This window comes from Oncorhynchus gorbuscha, linkage group LG09, assembly GCF_021184085.1.
Source record: "Oncorhynchus gorbuscha isolate QuinsamMale2020 ecotype Even-year linkage group LG09, OgorEven_v1.0, whole genome shotgun sequence".
NCBI classification, from domain to species: domain Eukaryota; kingdom Metazoa; phylum Chordata; class Actinopteri; order Salmoniformes; family Salmonidae; genus Oncorhynchus; species Oncorhynchus gorbuscha.
This window is the reverse complement of record NC_060181.1, coordinates 88,075,376-88,093,706: the sequence shown is the minus strand read 5'-3', so window position 1 is coordinate 88,093,706 and position 18,331 is coordinate 88,075,376. Positions and strand designations below refer to the sequence as shown.

The 18,331-nt window shown below is 44.6% G+C and overlaps 1 protein-coding gene across 6 annotated transcripts in view; it reads right to left on the bottom strand.

Annotated features, from left to right (window-relative positions):
- Window positions 1–18,331, bottom strand: part of LOC124044235 (diacylglycerol kinase eta-like) — a 145,739-nt gene that overhangs the window by 96,438 nt on the left and 30,970 nt on the right. For 4 of the 6 annotated variants that reach the window (XM_046363831.1, XM_046363828.1, XM_046363832.1 and 1 more), the window contains 2 exons: window positions 17,594–17,743; window positions 10,508–10,588 (listed from right to left, as the gene is read on the bottom strand). In XM_046363831.1, the coding sequence (XP_046219787.1) occupies window positions 10,508–10,588; window positions 17,594–17,743 (231 nt within the window). The remainder of the gene's footprint in view (window positions 1–10,507; window positions 10,589–17,593; window positions 17,744–18,331) is intronic. The other 2 variants (XM_046363830.1, XM_046363833.1) reach the window with 1 other exon arrangement.

Here is an 18,331-nt window from a genome sequence, read left to right as displayed (position 1 = left end):
TACTAGCTGACTCCGCACCCACATCTCATTGGGAAGATCTGACACTGTGGCTCCTCACCAAAAATCACCCAATGTTTCCTATGGGCGGCTGGACCCAGGACTGGTAAAAAGTGGTCGCGGTTTTGTCTCACCAGGAGTGATGGTCGGATTCACGTTTATAATCCAAGGTGGAAGAGTGGGGATTTGGAGAACATCTCACTGCAAGAACTGGCAAATCTGGTGCAGTCCATGAGGGAGGAGATGCCACTGCCATAGTGATTTCCTTAATGCAGCTGGTGGCCACTAAATGACTTAAATGTAAATGTAAATGTAATGGCCAGCGAAGAGCCCGGATCTCAATATACTGACTGTTACATTTTTGTATTAGTTCAGGGACACATTATTCTATTTCTGTTATTAGTTCAGGGACACATTATTCTATTTCTGTTAGTGACATGTCTGTGGAACTTGTTCAGTTTATGTCTCAGTTGTTGAATCTTGTTTTGTTCATACAAATATTTACACTTGTTAAGTTTGCTGAAAATTAACGCAGTTGACAGTGAGAGGACGTTTCTTTTTTTGCTGAGTTTAGGTGCAAGTTAGTAGCTCTTGTGACGACCCTCCCCACTCTGTCTGCTGAATTCTTTGCTCTTGTTTTTCTTAATAGGATGTCGGTGGGCGGAGCCAGGAGGGTAGTCAGTGGAATGAGACATACCTGTCATTTGTTACCATGAGATACAGCCTTTCTTTTCCCTTGTTAGGCTTACTGATGTGTTCCACTTTAATGTTGCAGTGTGTGTTGACTGGTAAAGCGCAGGGAGCATATTCAACTCTTGGTGTAGTTGACAGTGTCAGTTATGAGAAGGTTAAAATGGCTGTGTTGTAGATTTATGATTTACGGTTCCTGAGGCTTACCGCCAACGATTTAGAACTTTAGAAAGGGCTGACCAACAGACTCATGTGGAGTCTGCGTGAGACTTCTCTTCACAGTTTACTGGGGTTCCACCTCTGCGGTTATGACTTTCCAGGGGCTATGTGATCTGATTATGCTAGAGCAATTTAAGGGCACAATCTCTGATCAAATAGCCACGTACATTAACAAACGCAGAGTGAAGACTGTCTCTGATGCTGTGTTTTTGGTGGATGAGTATGTTTTGACTCACAAAAGTGGCTTTGGAGATCCCTGCATTCGGAGTGAGTGGGGGCCTTTGGAGATCCCTGCATTCGGAGTGAGTGGGGGGAGATCCCTGCATTCGGAGTGAATGGGGGCCTTTGGAGATCCCTGCATTCAGAGTGAGTGGGGACCTTTGGAGATCCCTGCATTCGGAGTGATTGGGGGCCTTTGGAGATCCCTGCATTTGGAGTGATTGGGGGCATTTGGAGAGATTTGGGCCTCGCCTACCGAGACACTCTGGTTCACGGGCAGAGCTTCATTCATCTAGGGTTGAGCCTGGCTTCCGTGGTAAAGCTGACTTCAGTCAAGAGTGTCACTACTGTCAGGGTACAGATCATAAACGAATGTCCTGTTCTCAGAGCTAAGGGTAAATTCAGTACTTGCGCTAAAGTTCAAACCTAAGCCTACAGCGTAAGCAGCGCCTGTCCAACATCAGTTCACACCTGTCACACTGTCTCATGCCCAGGTGCATCTGAAAGCGTACCTTTCATTACGGAGATTTTTGTTTCTCTTTTAGGAAGTAACAACCCAGTGCCTGTGATGATCCTGAGGGACACAGGTGCCCCTGAGTCATTTGTGTTAGAGTCTGGGTTAGCCTTCTCTGCTGAGACTGATTCTGGGAATAGCGTTCTAACTAGGGGAATTGGGTTGAACTCTCTGTCAGTTCCATTGTATAAACTGATGTTGGATTATGAACTGGTGAAAGGCGAGGTTGTGTTAGGGGTTCATCCATCGTTGCCTATTGAAGGTATCAACATTATCCTTGGGAATAACTTCGCTGGTGAGCATGTATGGCCTGTCCTGTCACCATCTATAGTGGTTTCCACTAAGCCGTCATTTGTAGGGATTCCCAATGAGAACACACAGCATTTCCCCAGAGGTGTTCTCTGCATGCGCAGTGACGCGTTCCATGAGCCGTGGCGCTCTGGACCTGCGCCTGCTAACGATCTGTCACTACTTTCCCTTATCTGTGCCCAACTTCGATATAATCAAGGATCAACGGGCTGACCCTCATTAGAAGAGTTGCGTAACCAAATTGTACCTGTGGAACAGTTGGGAGACGTCGTCCATGGTTATTTTCTCCAGGATGTAGTCTTGATGAAAAAGTGGGGGCCTCAAAGTTGTTTTGTGGGGGAGGCTATTAATCAGGTTGTTGTACCAGTTAAGATTTATGAGTTGGTGTTAACTTTCCACAACGATGTTGCTGGACATCTGGGTGTGAAAACCTGACGTTTATTTTGGCCTATAGGTTACAGAGGGATGTTATTAATAGTTTCAACCTGTCACACCAGTAAATTAACAGGTCAACTGAATCAAGCTATTAAGCGCAGAGTCAAGGACCGTTGGGACATTTCCTTCTAACACGTAAGTCTTTGTTGAGAGCTTATTGTTCGGAGATGGATAAGGATTGGGAGGAGGGGTTGCCATGGTTACTGTTAGCCACCAGGGAGGTTTCACAGGAGAGCACAGGTTTCAGTCTAAATTACTTAGTGTTCGGACATAGTGTGTGTGTGGGCTTCTAGCGGTGCTCCAGGATGACTGGAAGTCTCCCAAGCCACCCTGTTATCTTATGTGTGTGATTTCCTGGCGAAGCCTGAATGCCGCTGGCGAGATGGCTAAAGAGAAGCTATCGTCTTCACCGAGGAGGAATATTTGATCGCTGAGCTGAGCCTCGTCACTTTAGTTCAGGTGACCAGGTTCTTGCTGTGCTGCCAATAGTTGGTTCTCCTTTTCAAGCCAAATTTCAAAGTCCATATACGGTTGTGCGCCAATGCACTGAGCAAAACGATCTAGTTGCCACTCCGGAACGGAGGAAAGCGCACCAACTGCTCAATCTGCTAAAACCCTGTTACGCACGTTCCTCTGGGACCGTAGACCGTATGTCTGCATGGTGAGGAGGACGTCTCTGGTCCCGAATATTGCATACTGCAGGGTAGATTGAAACATTCAGAGTCACTGGATGTTTTGGATAGGCTTCTCGATCATCTACCTGCTGATAGGCGAGATGAGTTAGTTGGTCTGATTCAGAGTTTTCCAGATTTGTTTTCTGATATACTGTTGTATGAAAAAGTTTGGGCACCCCTGACAATTTCCATGATTTCCATTTATAAATAATTGGGTGTTTGGATCAGCAATTTAATTTTGATCTATCAAATAACTGATGGACACAGTAATATTTCAGTAGTGAAATGAGGTTTATTGGATTAATAGAAAATGTGCAATATGCGTCAAAACAAAATTAGCCAGGTGCATAAATTTGGGCACCCCAATAGAAAAATCACATCAATATTTAGTAGAGCCTCCTTTTGCTAAAATAACAGCCTCTAGACGCTTCCCATAGCCTCTAATGAGTGTCTGGATTCTGGATGAAGGTATTTTGGACCATTCCTCCTTACAAAACCTCTCCAGTTCAGTTAGGTTTGATGGTTGCCGAGCATGGACAGCCCGCTTCAAAATCATCCTACAGATTCTCAATGATATTCAGGTCTGGGGACTGGGATGGCCATTCCAGAACATTGTACTTGTTCCTCTGCATAAATGCCCAGGTAGATTTTGAGCAGTGTTTTGGGTCGTTGTCTTGTTGAAATATCCAGCCCCGGCGTAACTTCAACTTTGTGACTGATTCTTCAACATTATTCCCAAGAATCTGCTGATATTGAGTGGAATCCATGCGACACTCAACTTTAACAAGATTCCCAGTACCAGCAATGGCCACACAGCCCCACAGCATGATGGAACCCCCGCCAAATTTTACTGTGGGTAGCAAGTGTTTTTCTTGGAATGCTGTGTGGCATTCTTGGAATGCTGAATGCTTCTTTTGCCACCATGCATAACGTCCCTTGTTATGACTGAAATAACTTAATCTTTGTTTCATCAGTCCACAGCACCTTATTCCAAAATGAAGCTGGCTTGTCCAAATGTGCGTTTGCACACCTCAAGCGACTCTGTTTGTGGCGTGTGTGCAGAAAAGGCTTCTTCCGCATCACTCTCCCATACAGCTTCTCCTTGTGCAAAGTGCGCTGAATTGTTGAACGATGCACAGTGACACCATCTGCAGTAAGATGATGTTGTAGGTCTTCGGAGGTGGTCTGTGGGCTGTTTTTGGACCGTTCTCACCATCCTTCGTCTTTGCCTCTCTGATATTTTACTTGGCCTGCCACTTCTGGCCTTAACAAGAACTGTGCCTGTGGTCTTCCATTTCCTCACTATGTTCCTCACAGTGGACACTGACAGCTTAAATCGCTGCGATAGCTTTTTGTAGCCTTCCTCTAAACCATAATGTTGAACAATCTTTGTTTTCAGAGTTGTTTTGAGGTCCCCATGTTGCCACTCTTCAGAGGCGAGTCAAAGAGAACAACAACTTGCAATTGGCCTTAAATACCTTTTCTCATGATTGGATGCACTTGTCTATGAAGTTCAAGGCTTAATGAGCTCACCAAACCAATTGTGTGTTCCAATTAATCAATGCTAAGTAGTTACAGGTATTCAAATCAACAGAATGACAAGGGTGCCCACATTTTTGCATATTTTTCACAACTGATTTAATTTCATACAACTTAATATTGCTACACTAAAAATCTTTGTCTGGACAATGCACCCCAGTACTCAGCTTTTATTAGAAAATGAATGGCATGCCACTGTGATCATTTTCTGTGACGACAGAGTCAATTATTATGCAGCCCAAACGCGTTTCTCATACGCGTTGTCACTGAGTGTATGCATGCTGTCCGCGTGACCGCTGTTTCTTTTTGTGTATTTTCTATTATCCTGTTCTGTTGCTCCTGTCATCTGTTTCCTGTTGTCCTTGTTTTTTTCTTTCCTCTTGAAGTTTGCTTCCTGTGCGCAAAGGTTGCGGAGGTCTGGGGAGGATGAGTTCGGCTGGGGCCGTAGAGTACCGTTAACAAGGGCAGTATTTTGTTTGTGTTCATGTATGTTTGGTTGGTGTTGTGTCTTGGGGTCCTTGGTGGTCCCTGGATATATTGGGGGGGGGGGGGGGGTGACCCTCCCACTCTGTCTGCCTTATTATTTATCTTTGTTTTCCTTAATATGATATCTGTGGGTGGAGCCAGGGAGGGTCGTCAGCAGAATGGGACATAGCTGGGCTCGGATATGTCCCGGGGATAAATACACCTTTCCCTCGTACATCGACGAGATTCTCCACGCAGTCACACTGTTGTTTTTGTTTGTGGCAATTTTAGGCTTTTTTTTGTGGTCATTTGTTTTGGCACCTCTCAACACCCTCATTTTCACCATCTATGAACACATCCACTCACTTACACTACTGACTACACGCACCATTGTTACTTGTATGTAGTTTACTTTGTTTAATAAATATGTTTGTTATTTCTTTATCTCTGCGTTATCTTTGTTACGGGCTACGAGCCGGTTCATAGCATGCTGATATTTTTCTCGGCCACATAAATAGGCTTAAATAATAAAGCAAAGCAATTGGCTAGGTACTGCTCTGTTTCAGCTGTTATGGGCAGTTTTTTTAACTCTATCAAATAATTTCTGGGCAACAATTAAGTATCTTACTGTGATTGTTTTCAATTAAAATGGTCAAAAAAATAAACAAATAGCTTGTAACCAGGCAGTCTAAAACTCCATCCCACCAAAACAGGCTAGAATTTCACAAGAGCCCTTCTTTTCAAACCACTCTTACACTGAAAGGGAAGTTCACAGTATTGTTCTGACATCATAGTGTTGAAATATATATAAACTCAGGCAAATCAGGTTTTTGAATGCACTGGACCTTTAAGTGGCCATGCAGTCAAAGATATTTGACATTTTTTGAATTCTTCTTGAATGTTATGTGATTTGTGGATTCAAATATTCATATATTGTGTGTGTGTGTGGGGGGGGGGGGTTGGTTACTGAGGGAAACTGGACTGTGTTTGGAAACTCTCCAGTCCCCTGATGAGCCTCCTCAGGTCAAAGGGCAGATGGGGAGTAATTTGGTTTGGGAGTCTATGTCCTTCCGTGTATGTGTGTGTCTAATTTATAATCATATCAATTCATTTACCATGTTTGATCATTCCAATAAATATGCCTTTTTCTACTAGATTGGACAGGGTAGCCTAGTGGTTAGAGCGTTGGGCTAGTAACTGAAAGGTTGCAAGTTCAAATCCCGAGCTGACAAGGTACAAATCTGTTGTTCTCCCCCAGAACAAGGCAGTTAACCCACTGTTCCTAGGCCATCATTGAAAATAAGATTTTGTTCTTAACTGACTTGCCTAGTAAAATAAAGGTTAAAAAAAAAATAACCCCACAGTTATCTCTAATGAACGTGTTCCTACGGTGCTTCTGCTGCGCTTAATCTAGAAAATCACATCTAGATTGGACTTTCATCGCTTAAACATGTTAACAAGAGTCATACAGCATATAACCAACATTCAGCTTCTATAATGAGGGGCTTACACTGCTATCATCTATCTAAATTAGTTTTCAATTGCCTTGAGCTGAGATCACAGCATTATGGATTTGATTAACTGAATTGAATATCAAGGTGTTATTCTATTCAGTAAGATGCAGATAAGATTTTACCACTTGCAGAAAAGCACGAACAGGCCCAAACTTGCTGCTCACACATACACAGACACACACGGAGACACATCCGGTCATTGTGCATGTGTAGATGTTGTGCTAACTAATGAAGAGAACGCTATTACTACATACAATCAACAATCTGCATCAACAGCTAACACATACAACTGTTTGGGAAAATACACATTATAGCCAATATACATGTCCATGCCACTGAAAGGGTTAAGTTAGAGCTCATTAACCTTATTAAAAAATAAGTCAGATTTGCCGTTTCACATGTGTTAAGCTTAAATTTCACAAGTGAAACCATATTTGCACATGTATTCAATTTAGAGTTTGCATGTTAACACCACCTTTTGGTAGAATAACATGTTTTCACCTCACATGAATTGCAGTTTTGAGTGTGAAATGGAATGTTTCTGTCACGCCCTGATGTGTTTCACCTGTCTTTGTGATTGTCCCCACCCCCCTCCAGGTGTCACCCATCTTCCCCATTATCCCCTGTGTATTTATATCTGTGTTTTCTGTCTCTCTGTTGCCAGGGTGTCTTGTTTGTTCAAGCTGAGCAGGCCTTTGTGAAGAAATAGAGTTAATAAAATATTTACTAAATAAGCTTATGTAAAAAAAATGCAATAAAATCAAAAAGTAACAAAAGAAAATGACATAATAACGAGCCTATATACAGAGAGTATAGGTTAGTCAAGGTCATTTGTGAAGTGACTATGCATAGATAATAAACAGTGGGTGGCCATTTGATTAATTGTTCAGCAGTCTTATGTCTTGGAGGTAGAAGCAGTTAAGGAGCAAGGTAAACATATGTTGTTCAGGCAGTTGTTCATTGTTCCCCGGTAGGCCGTCGTTGTAAATAAGAATTTGTTCTTAACTGATTTGCCTAGTTAAAAAAAAATGTCAGGAAGCTTGGCCCCAGTGATGTACTGGGCAGTACGCACTACCCACTGTAGTGCCTTACGGTCAGTTGCCATACCAGGCGGTGATGCAACTGGCCAGGAAGCTCTCGATGGTACAGCTGTGCAATTATTTTGAGGATATGGGGACCCATGCCAAATCTCCTGAGGGGGAAAAGTTGTTGTCGTGCCCTCTTCACAAGTGTCTTGGTGTGCTAAGACCATGACAGTTCTTGGTAATGTAGACACCAAGGAACTTGAAACTCTACCTGCTCTCTATCCACACCATGTTAATGTGAGGCCTGTTCGGCCCTCCTTTTCCTTTAGTCCACGATCAGCTCCTTTGTCTTGATCACATTGAGAGAGAGGTTGTTGTCGCGGCACCACACTGCCAGGTCTTTGACCTCCTCCCTATAGGCTGTCAGTCTCATCATTGTCGGTGATCAGGCATAAAAGGCATTTAGCTCGTCTGGTAGACTCGCGTCACTGGGCAGCTCACGGCAGGGTTTCCCTTTGTAGTCCGTCAAATGTTTCAAGCCCTGCCACGTCCGACGACCGTCAGAGCCAGTGCAGTAGGATTCAATCTTAGTCCTGTATTGACGCTTTGCCTGTTTGATGGTTTGTCTGAGGGCATAGTGGGATTTCTTAGAAGCGTCTGGATTAGTGTCCCTCTCCTTGAAAGAGGTAGCTCTGGACTTTAGCTCGTTGGGGATGTTGCCTGTAATCCATGGCTTCCGGTTGGGAATGTATATAGGGTCACTGTGGGGATGACGTTGTTGATACACTTATTGATGAAACCGTATCCACGTCATCTGACCACTTCTTTACTGAGCGAGTCACTGGTACTTCCTTCTTTAGTTTTTGCTTGTAAGCAGGAATCAGGAGGATAGAATTATGGACAGATTTGCCAAATGGAGGATGAGGGAGAGTTTGAATGTGTCTCTGTGTGTGGTGGTGTAAAGGTGGTCTATAGTTTTTTCCCCTCTGATTGCACATGTGACATGCTGGTAGAATTGAGGTAAAACGGTAAGTTTGTCTGCATTAAAGTCCCCGGCCACTAGGAGCGCCGCTTCTGGATGAGCATTTTCTTGTTTGTTTATGACCTTACACAGCTCGTTGAGTGCTGTCTTAGTGCCTGCATCGGTTTGTGGTGGTAAATAGACAGCTATGAAAAACATAGATGAGAACTCTCTTGGTAGATAGTGTGGTCTACAACTTATCATGAGAAAAAAATCTCCTGATTTGTTTACACGTGCATTCGCACATGTCTGAGGTGTTTGTTTCATGTAATGTTTTTGTTAGGGATAAAGCCCCTTTAATACAACAACAATTTATCTGAGCCTAGAATCCCTGCAGAATCCTTAGCAAGCACCCTCACATGTACCGCAAGGTGCTTCCCCCAGCTACATCTCATTTTATATTCCCAGCAGCCACCCACACACACACACACACACACACACACACACACACACACACACACACACACACACACACACACACACACACACACACACACACACACACACACACACACACACACACACACACACAGAAAAGCACACAGACACAAAAGCTAACACACAACCTCTTAGGGTTCTATCACCATGCTCCATATCTGTCCCTATAGTACACCAACCAATCTGCACAGACAACCTCAGCATCCTTCTGCTCACAGACAGACAGACAGACGGACAGACGAGCACCAGTATTCATTACCACTAACTGCGTCTGAAAGCCGTGCTACAGTGCACTTACCATTCACCCCCCCACACACTCTCTCACTGGCTCTGTCTCTCACTCTCTCCTTCTCTGTGTGTGTGATCTTGCTGAATGGTGAAGCCTGCTCTCCCCCTGCCGGTGAGGGAGAGTGTGTGTGTGTGTGTGTGTGTGTGTGTGTGTGTGTGTGTGTGTGTGTGTGTGTGTGTGTGTGTGTGTGTGTGTGTGTGTGTGTGTGTGTGTGTGTGTGTGTGTGTGTGTGTGTGTGTGTGTGTGTGTGTGTGTGTGTGTGTCCTTCACTACAGCAGACCCTCCGCCGGTCGAGGAATAACCCACCAAACATATGGAGCAACAGTCTCTCCCTCTCTTTCAATTCAATGTAAGGTGTTTATTGGCATGAGAAACATATGTTACAGTTGCCGGTGAAGTAGATAATAAACAAATGTGAAATAAGTTTCAATAAAGACATGTCAAACATCATATTATGTCTATATACAGTGTTGTAACGATGTGCAAACTGTTATAGTACAGAAGGGAAAATAAATTAATATAAATAAATATAGGTTGCATTTGGATGTCGATTATGGCAGCTCACCGCACCTCTCTGATTCAGAGGGATTGGGTTAAATGAGGAAGACACACCTCTCTGATTCAGAGGGATTGGGTTAAATGAGGAAGACACTCCTCTCTGATTCAGAGGGGTTGGGTTAAATGAGGAAGACACACCTCTCTGATTCAGAGGGGTTGGGTTAAATGAGGAAGACACACCTCTCTGATTCAGAGGGGTTGGGTTAAATGAGGAAGACACACCTCTCTGATTCAGAGGGGTTGGGTTAAATGGGGAAGACACACCTCTCTGATTCAGAGGGGTTGGGTTAAATGAGGAAGACACGTTACACACACACACACACACACACACACACACACACACACACACACACACACACACACACACACACACGCTTCATACACACAACGCATGCACGTGATCATCATCAACATTGGCGGCCTCAGCATAGATGTAGTCACTATACATATAGTCACTGTGTGTGTGTGTGTGTGTGTGTGTGTGTGTGTGTGTGTGTGTGTGTGTGTGTGTGTGTGTGTGTGTGTGTGTGTGTGTGTGTGTGTGTGTGTGTGTGTGTGTGTGTGTGTGTGTGTGTGTGTGTGTGTGTGTGTAGAATCTCACCGTGAAGCTGTTGTTAACATTCTTAGTGCTGGACTCAGCCACGCTGGCATCAGATAGGTCCACCTCGTCAAATATCAGTGACTGCAGATAGGAACGGAGAGAGGAGAGATGAGAGAGAAAACAGGAGAGGAGTAAGAGGTGAGAGGAGAGATAAGAGAGGAGAGAGGAAAGGACAAGAGCAGAGAAGAGAAGAGGAGAAGAAGAGAGGGGAGAAGAGAGGTGAGAGTAAAGGAGAGGAGAGGGATGAGAAAGGAGAGGAGAGGAGGTAGGAGAGAGGAGAGAGGGGAGGAGATAGGAGAGAGGAGAGAGGAGAGAGGAGAGAGGAGGAAGAGGAAAGGAGGCAGACAAAACAACAACAGAATAACTACTCAGAGTATGATAAAACACAAAAAATGCTAAAATACACAAAACATATCTTGTCTCAGCCTGTGACTTCTATGAAGGAAATTCTATGGGAGTCTTATCTTAAACAATGACTTTAGGGCTGGGGTCAATCTCCACTGACCTAGAGAAGAAAATACAAATCCATTTTGAATTCATCATTGAACAAATCCTGACTTGAGAGCTGTGCACACTACTACAAGGTACACATTTCCCTATAGATCACAATGCATGATTTACATAACCTTTGAGTTAAAAGCACTTCAACATCTGAAGTTAAGATTCAGTCCCTAATTGTCTAGCTGACCCCAACCCTGAATTTTAGTGTGCATTTACACAGGCAGCTAAATTCTGATATTTTTCCACTCATTGGTCTCTTGACCAATCAGATCAATAATTGACCGATCAGATCAACAATTGACCAATCAGATCAGTCCATCTTTCAGTATCATATACTTACTCTATAAGAATCACACATGCTCGTATGTTCGCACAGGGCTAGTCAACCTTCCTACAGGGTGTGCAGGGTTTTGCTCCAACCCTACTAAAACTCTTCTGATTCAGCTAATCAGCTGCTGGTCAGGACCATGATTAACCTATATGGGGTGTTTGTACAGGGCCGTATCAAAAGCCTGCACCCCAGTACAGCTCTCCTGGAGGAGGGTTGGTCATCCCTTTGTTCTAGTGACACCTGTAAGCATGACGTATTATCATACACTATACACATTTCATATGGTAACAGGTGAGAAGGTAATAAGCCGGTAGTCTATGGTGGTAGTAATGGTGTTATGAAGCAAAACAAAGTACCATGCTAATGATGATAATATTCAACATAGGCCAAGTAACTGTACACCTGATGGTTTCTGTTCAACGTAGGCCAAGTAACTGTACACCTGATGGTTTCTGTTCAACGTAGGCCAAGTAACTGTACACCTGATGGTTTCTATTCAACGTAGGCCAAGTAACTGTACACCTGATGGTTTCTGTTCAACGTAGGCCAAGTAACTGTACACCTGATGGTTTCTATTCAACATAGGCCAAGTAACTGTACACCTGATGGTTTCTGTTCAACGTAGGCCAAGTAACTGTACACCTGATGGTTTCTATTCAACGTAGGCCAAGTAACTGTAAACCTGATGGTTTCTATTCAACGTAGGCCAAGTAACTGTACACCTGATGGTTTCTGTTCAACGTAGGCCAAGTAACTGTAAACCTGATGATAATATTCAACGTAGGCCAAGTAACTGTACACCTGATGGTTTCTGTTCAACGTAGGCCAAGTAACTGTAAACCTGATGGTTTCTGTTCAACGTAGGCCAAGTAACTGTAAACCTGATGGTTTCTATTCAACGTAGGCCAAGTAACTGTACATCTGATGGTTTCTGTTCAACGTAGGCCAAGTAACTGTAAACCTGATGGTTTCTATTCAACATAGGCCAAGTAACTGTACATCTGATGGTTTCTATTCAACGTAGGCCAAGTAACTGTAAACCTGATGGTTTCTATTCAACGTAGGCCAAGTAACTGTAAACCTGATGGTTTCTATTCAACGTAGGCCAAGTAACTGTAAACCTGATGGTTTCTATTCAACGTAGGCCAAGTAACTGTACACCTGATGGTTTCTGTTCAACGTAGGCCAAGTAACTGTAAACCTGATGATAATATTCAACGTAGGCCAAGTAACTGTACACCTGATGGTTTCTGTTCAACGTAGGCCAAGTAACTGTACACCTGATGGTTTCTGTTCAACGTAGGCCAAGTAACTGTACACCTGATGGTTTCTGTTCAACGTAGGCCAAGTAACTGTACACCTGATGGTTTCTGTTCAACGTAGGCCAAGTAACTGTACACCTGATGGTTTCTATTCAACGTAGGCCAAGTAACTGTACACCTGATGGTTTCTGTTCAACGTAGGCCAAGTAACTGTACACCTGATGGTTTCTGTTCAACGTAGGCCAAGTAACTGTACACCTGATGGTTTCTGTTCAACGTAGGTCAAGTAACTGTACACCTGATGGTTTCTGTTCAACGTAGGCCAAGTAACTGTACACCTGATGGTTTCTGTTCAACGTAGGCCAAGTAACTGTACACCTGATGGTTTCTATTCAACGTAGGCCAAGTAACTGTACACCTGATGGTTTCTGTTCAACGTAGGCCAAGTAACTGTAAACCTGATGGCTTCTATTCAACGTAGGCCAAGTAACTGTAAACCTGATGGTTTCTATTCAACGTAGGCCAAGTAACTGTACACCTGATGGTTTCTGTTCAACGTAGGCCAAGTAACTGTAAACCTGATGGTTTCTATTGAAGCATGGCTGATATTTGTCCCACTTATGGCAGTCGGTCAGTCAGTAGAGATCAGTCAGTCAGTCAGTCAGTCAGTAGAGCAGTCAGTCAGTAGAGAGTAGTCAGTCAGTCAGTCAGTAGAGAGCAGTCAGTCAGTCAGTCGGTCAGTCAGTCGAGATCAGTCAGTCAGCCAGTCAGTCAGTAGAGAGCAGTCAGTCAGTCAGTAGAGAGCAGTCAGTCAGTCAGTCAGTCAGTAGAGAGCAGTCAGTCAGACAGTCAGTCAGTCATTAGAGAGCAGTCAGTCAGTCAGTCAGTCAGTAGAGAGCAGTCAGTCAGTCAGTCAGTAGAGAGCAGTCAGTCAGTCAGTCAGTAGAGAGCAGTCAGTCAGTCAATCAGTCAGTAGAGAGCAGTCAGTCAGTCAATCAGTCAGTAGAGAGCAGTCAGTCAGTCAGTAGAGAGCAGTCAGTCAGTCAGTCAGTAGAGAGCAGTCAGTCAGTCAGTCAGTCAGTCAGTAGAGAACAGTCAGTCAGTCAGTCAGTCAGTAGAGAGCAGTCAGTCAGTCAATCAGTCAGTAGAGAGCAGTCAGTCAGTCAATCAGTCAGTCAGTAGAGAGCAGTCAGTCAGTCAGTCAGTAGAGAGCAGTCAGTCAGACAATCAGTCAGTCAGTCGAGAGCAGTCAGTCAGTCAGTCAGTAGAGAGCAGTCAGTCAGTCAGTCAGTTGAGATCAGTCAGTCATTCAGTCAGTAGAGAGCAGTCAGTCAGTCATTAGAGAGCAGTCAGTCAGTCAGTCAGTCAGTCAGTCAGTAGAGAGCAGTCAGTCAGTCAGTCAGTAGAGAGCAGTCAGTCAGTCAATCAGTCAGTAGAGAGCAGTCAGTCAGTCAGTAGAGAGCAGTCAGTCAGTCAGTCAGTCAGTCAGTCAGTAGAGAGCAGTCGGGCAGTCAGTAGAGAGCAGTCAGTCAGTCAGTAGATAGCAGTCAGTCAATAGAGAGGAGTCAGTCAGTCAGTCAGTAGAGAGCAGTCAGTCAGTCAGTCAGTCAGTAGAGAGCAGTCAGTCAGTCAGTCAGTAGAGAGCAGTCAGTCAGTCAGTCGAGCAGTCAGTCAGCAGTCAGTCAGTCAGTAGAGAGCAGTCAGTCAGTCAGTCGAGAGCAGTCAGCCAGTCAGTCAGTAGAGAGCAGTCAGTCAGTCAGTCAGTCAGTAGATAGCAGTCAGTCAATAGAGAGGAGTCAGTCAGTCAGTCAGTAGAGAGCAGTCATTCAGTCAGTCAGTAGAGAGCAGACAGTCAGTCAATCAATCAGTAGAGACCAGTCAGTCAGTAGAGAGCAGTCAGTCAGTCAGTCAGTCAGTCAGTAGATAGCAGTCAGTCAATAGAGAGGAGTCAGTCAGTCAGTCAGTAGAGAGCAATCAGTCAGTCAGTCAGTCAGTCAGTAGATAGCAGTCAGTCAATAGAGAGGAGTCAGTCAGTCAGTCAGTAGAGAGCAGTCATTCAGTCAGTCAGTCAGTAGAGAGCAGTCAGTCAGTCAGTCAGTCAGTCAGTAGAGAGCAGTCAGTCAGTCAATCAGTCAGTCAGAAGAGAACAGTCAGTCAGTCAATCAGTCAGTAAAGAGCAGTCAGTCAGTCAGTCAGTAGAGAGCAGTTAGTCAGTCAGTCAGTCAGTCAGTAGAGAGCAGTCAGTCAGTCAATCAATCAGTAGAGACCAGTCAGTCAGTAGAGAGCAGTTAGTCAGTCAGTCAGTCAGTAGAGAGCAGTCAGTCAATCAGTCAGTAGAGAGCAGTCAGTCAGTCAGTCAGTCAGTAGAGAGCAGTCAGTCAATCAGTCAGTAGAGAGCAGTCAGTCAGTCAGTCAGTCAGTAGATAGCAGTCAGTCAATAGAGAGGAGTCAGTCAGTCAGTCAGTAGAGAGCAGTCATTCAGTCAGTCAGTAGAGAGCAGACAGTCAGTCAATCAATCAGTAGAGACCAGTCAGTCAGTAGAGAGCAGTCAGTCAGTCAGTCAGTCAGTAGAGAGCAGTCAGTCAGTCAGTCAGTCAGTCAGTAGATAGCAGTCAGTCAATAGAGAGGAGTCAGTCAGTCAGTCAGTAGAGAGCAATCAGTCAGTCAGTCAGTCAGTCAGTAGATAGCAGTCAGTCAATAGAGAGGAGTCAGTCAGTCAGTCAGTAGAGAGCAGTCATTCAGTCAGTCAGTAGAGAGCAGTCAGTCAGTCAATCAATCAGTAGAGACCAGTCAGTCAATAGAGAGGAGTCAGTCAGTCAGTCAGTAGAGAGCAGTCATTCAGTCAGTCAGTAGAGAGCAGTCAGTCAGTAGAGAGCAATCAGTCAGTCAGTCAGTCAGTCAGTCAGTAGATAGCAGTCAGTCAATAGAGAGGAGTCAGTCAGTCAGTCAGTAGAGAGCAGTCATTCAGTCAGTCAGTAGATAGCAGTCATTCAGTCAGTCAGTAGCAGTCAGTCAGTCAGTAGATAGCAGTCAGTCAATAGAGAGGAGTCAGTCAGTCAGTCAGTAGAGAGCAGTCATTCAGTCAGTCAGTAGAGAGCAGTCAGTCAGTAGAGAGCAGTCAGTCAGTCAGTCAGTCAGTAGAGAGCAGTCAGTCAGTAGAGAGCAGTCAGTCAGTCAGTAGAGAGCAGACAGTCAGTCAGTCAGTCAGTAGAGAGCAGTCAGTCAGTCAGTCAGTCAGTAGAGAGCAGTCAGTCAGTAGAGAGCAGTCAGTCAGTCAGTCAGTAGAGAGCAGACAGTCAGTCAGTCAGTCAGTAGAGAGCAGACGAGCCAGGACCTGTTAATAGGATCAACATGATATCTAAACACAACCTGCCTGATGACGACATCACTGCTGCCTGAGTCCTTGCTCTTAAAGGCCCGGAGGCCAACTACACTGCAGCTGGTAGAGGAATGCCCCTACTGTGTGTGTGTGTGTGTGTGTCCTTAAAAACTGCAGCTGTCAGAGAAATGCGCCATTTATGACACACTCTCCTGGGCTGGTTTAACAGCACGGTGGGGACACCAGAGTGTGTCTGTGGAATGCCATCATAAACATTGCCACTTCTTCCAGCACTCTTGGTTGTCATGACATGGCTGGCATCACGTGTGTGTGTGTGTGTGTGTGTGTGTGTGTGTGTGTGTGTGTGTGTGTGTGTGTGTGTGTGTGTGTGTGTGTGTGTGTGTGTGTGTGTGTGTGTGTGTGTGTGTGTGTGTGTGTGTGTGTGTGTGTGTGTGTGTGTGTGTGTGTGTGTGTGTGTGTGTGTGTGTGTGTGTGAGTCTGTTTGTGAGGTCTTATCAACTAACACACAGCAGGATGTATTGGATGTCCATTGCAGAGATGGTGTAGATCAGGACTCTGTTCAAACACTTTAAAAAAAACTTCTATCGTCCTTTTCTTGAACTAGTCATTAATCTGTATGTGATTGGATAAGGAAAATCCTTTCAACCAATCCAATTACTTCAAGGAAAGGAGGAAGCAAATTTGGATTTCGGACGTATTGGAACAGGGTCCAGGTCAGTGTTTCCCAATTCCAGTCCTCGAGTACGCCCAACATCACATCATTTAGTTCTGGAGCAGGTGGTAAAACTCTGGTCCACTGTGGGCCAGCTGGTTTCCTTAAATTACTGCTGGAAGCAAATGTTACGTTGATGCTTCATCTAGTCAGACATATTCACTGACCCAATAGAATAGGTGGGAAGAATTGTCAAAACCAGCAGGACTGTAGCCCTCGAGCACTGGATTTACAGCCATACAGACATACAGACTTAAATCAGAATAGAGTCTTACACCAGATCAGAGTCTAGAACAGGGATCATCAACTAGATTCAGCCACCGGCCAATTTTTTCTTGAGTGGATTGTTGGGGTCCAGGACATAATTACAAATCATTTGTAGACTGCAAATGGATCGAAAGAAGCCCAAACAGAAATAATATTGGACAAAAACATAATAATTTCAAACCTTGCTTATATTTGTATACAATCACTTATCTTTATCATGTTTGACTACTATGGAACAGATTTCCTATATTAAAATCACTTGGAGGTGAATTGCTGGTGTTTTTACAGTCTTTTTTGTCCAACAATTAAAATATGTATACTTGGGGGGCCAAATAAAACCACCCACATGCCAAATTCCTGCCAGTTTGTTGAACCCTGATCTAGAGCCATAAATCAAAGTCCACAGCCTTAGAGCCTTAGGTCAGAGTCTAGAGCCTTAAGTCAGAGTCTGGAGGCTTAAGTCAGATTCTAGAACCTAAAGTGAGATTCTAGAGCCTAAAGTCAGCATCTAGAGTCTTAAGTCAGAGTCTAGAGCCTTAAGTCGGCATCTAAAGCCATATGTCAGATTCTAGAGCCTTAAAACTGAGTTTTGAGCCTTAAATCAGAGTCAAGGGATGGGGTGGGCGAGGATGGGATGGTACTAAGTTGGTTCAATCCTGGTGCTGCAGCTGACCCGTATCGACATCAGACCTTCCTCGGATCCGCTAGCCGGTGGAGTGCTGCGAGGCCCTGCCCAGCACACGGACAGGACCCTCCAACATACACGACTCCTGGACACGCCACGTAGTGCCCGCTCCTGCCACCGGGCCTGGGCACTGCCAGTCTGGGAGGTCAGGGGTTAGGATTAGAGGTTAGGAGATAGGGTTAAAGGGAATACCAGACTGCCACAGCATAGGTTAGCGCAGGAGACGGTGATTAGAAAAGACTGGAAGCTAGGAGGTGAGGGGTTAAGTTTCAGGACTCTTCAGGACCAATGAGCCAAAGGAGGGGTTTGGGTCTGGAGTTATGTAGGTAAGAAGGTTAAGAGTTATGGGGTTCAGGGTCAGAGGTAAGTTCAAACAGTTATGAGGGTTAGGGATTAGGACATGATAGGGTAGCGTAGGAGAGGCTTTAGGGGTTCTGGAGGGAAGAATGTTAGAGGTTATATAAGTTAGGGGTAAAGGGATGCAAGAGAGACAGGTCGGGGTTAAGGGTCAAAGGACAAAGGCCTAGACGTTTTAGGGATAGGGGTTCTGAATATATCATTAGTGGTAAGGGCAGTCCTCAATACTGGTCCTGGAGAGCAAGTGTGTTTTGCAGGCTTTTGTCCCAGCCCTGCATTAACACACCTGGTTCAACTACTAACGGCTGTGGTACAGTATATAGCCTGTCTATCTGCCATGTGCTGTTAATGGACCTCTATAATGGGCTA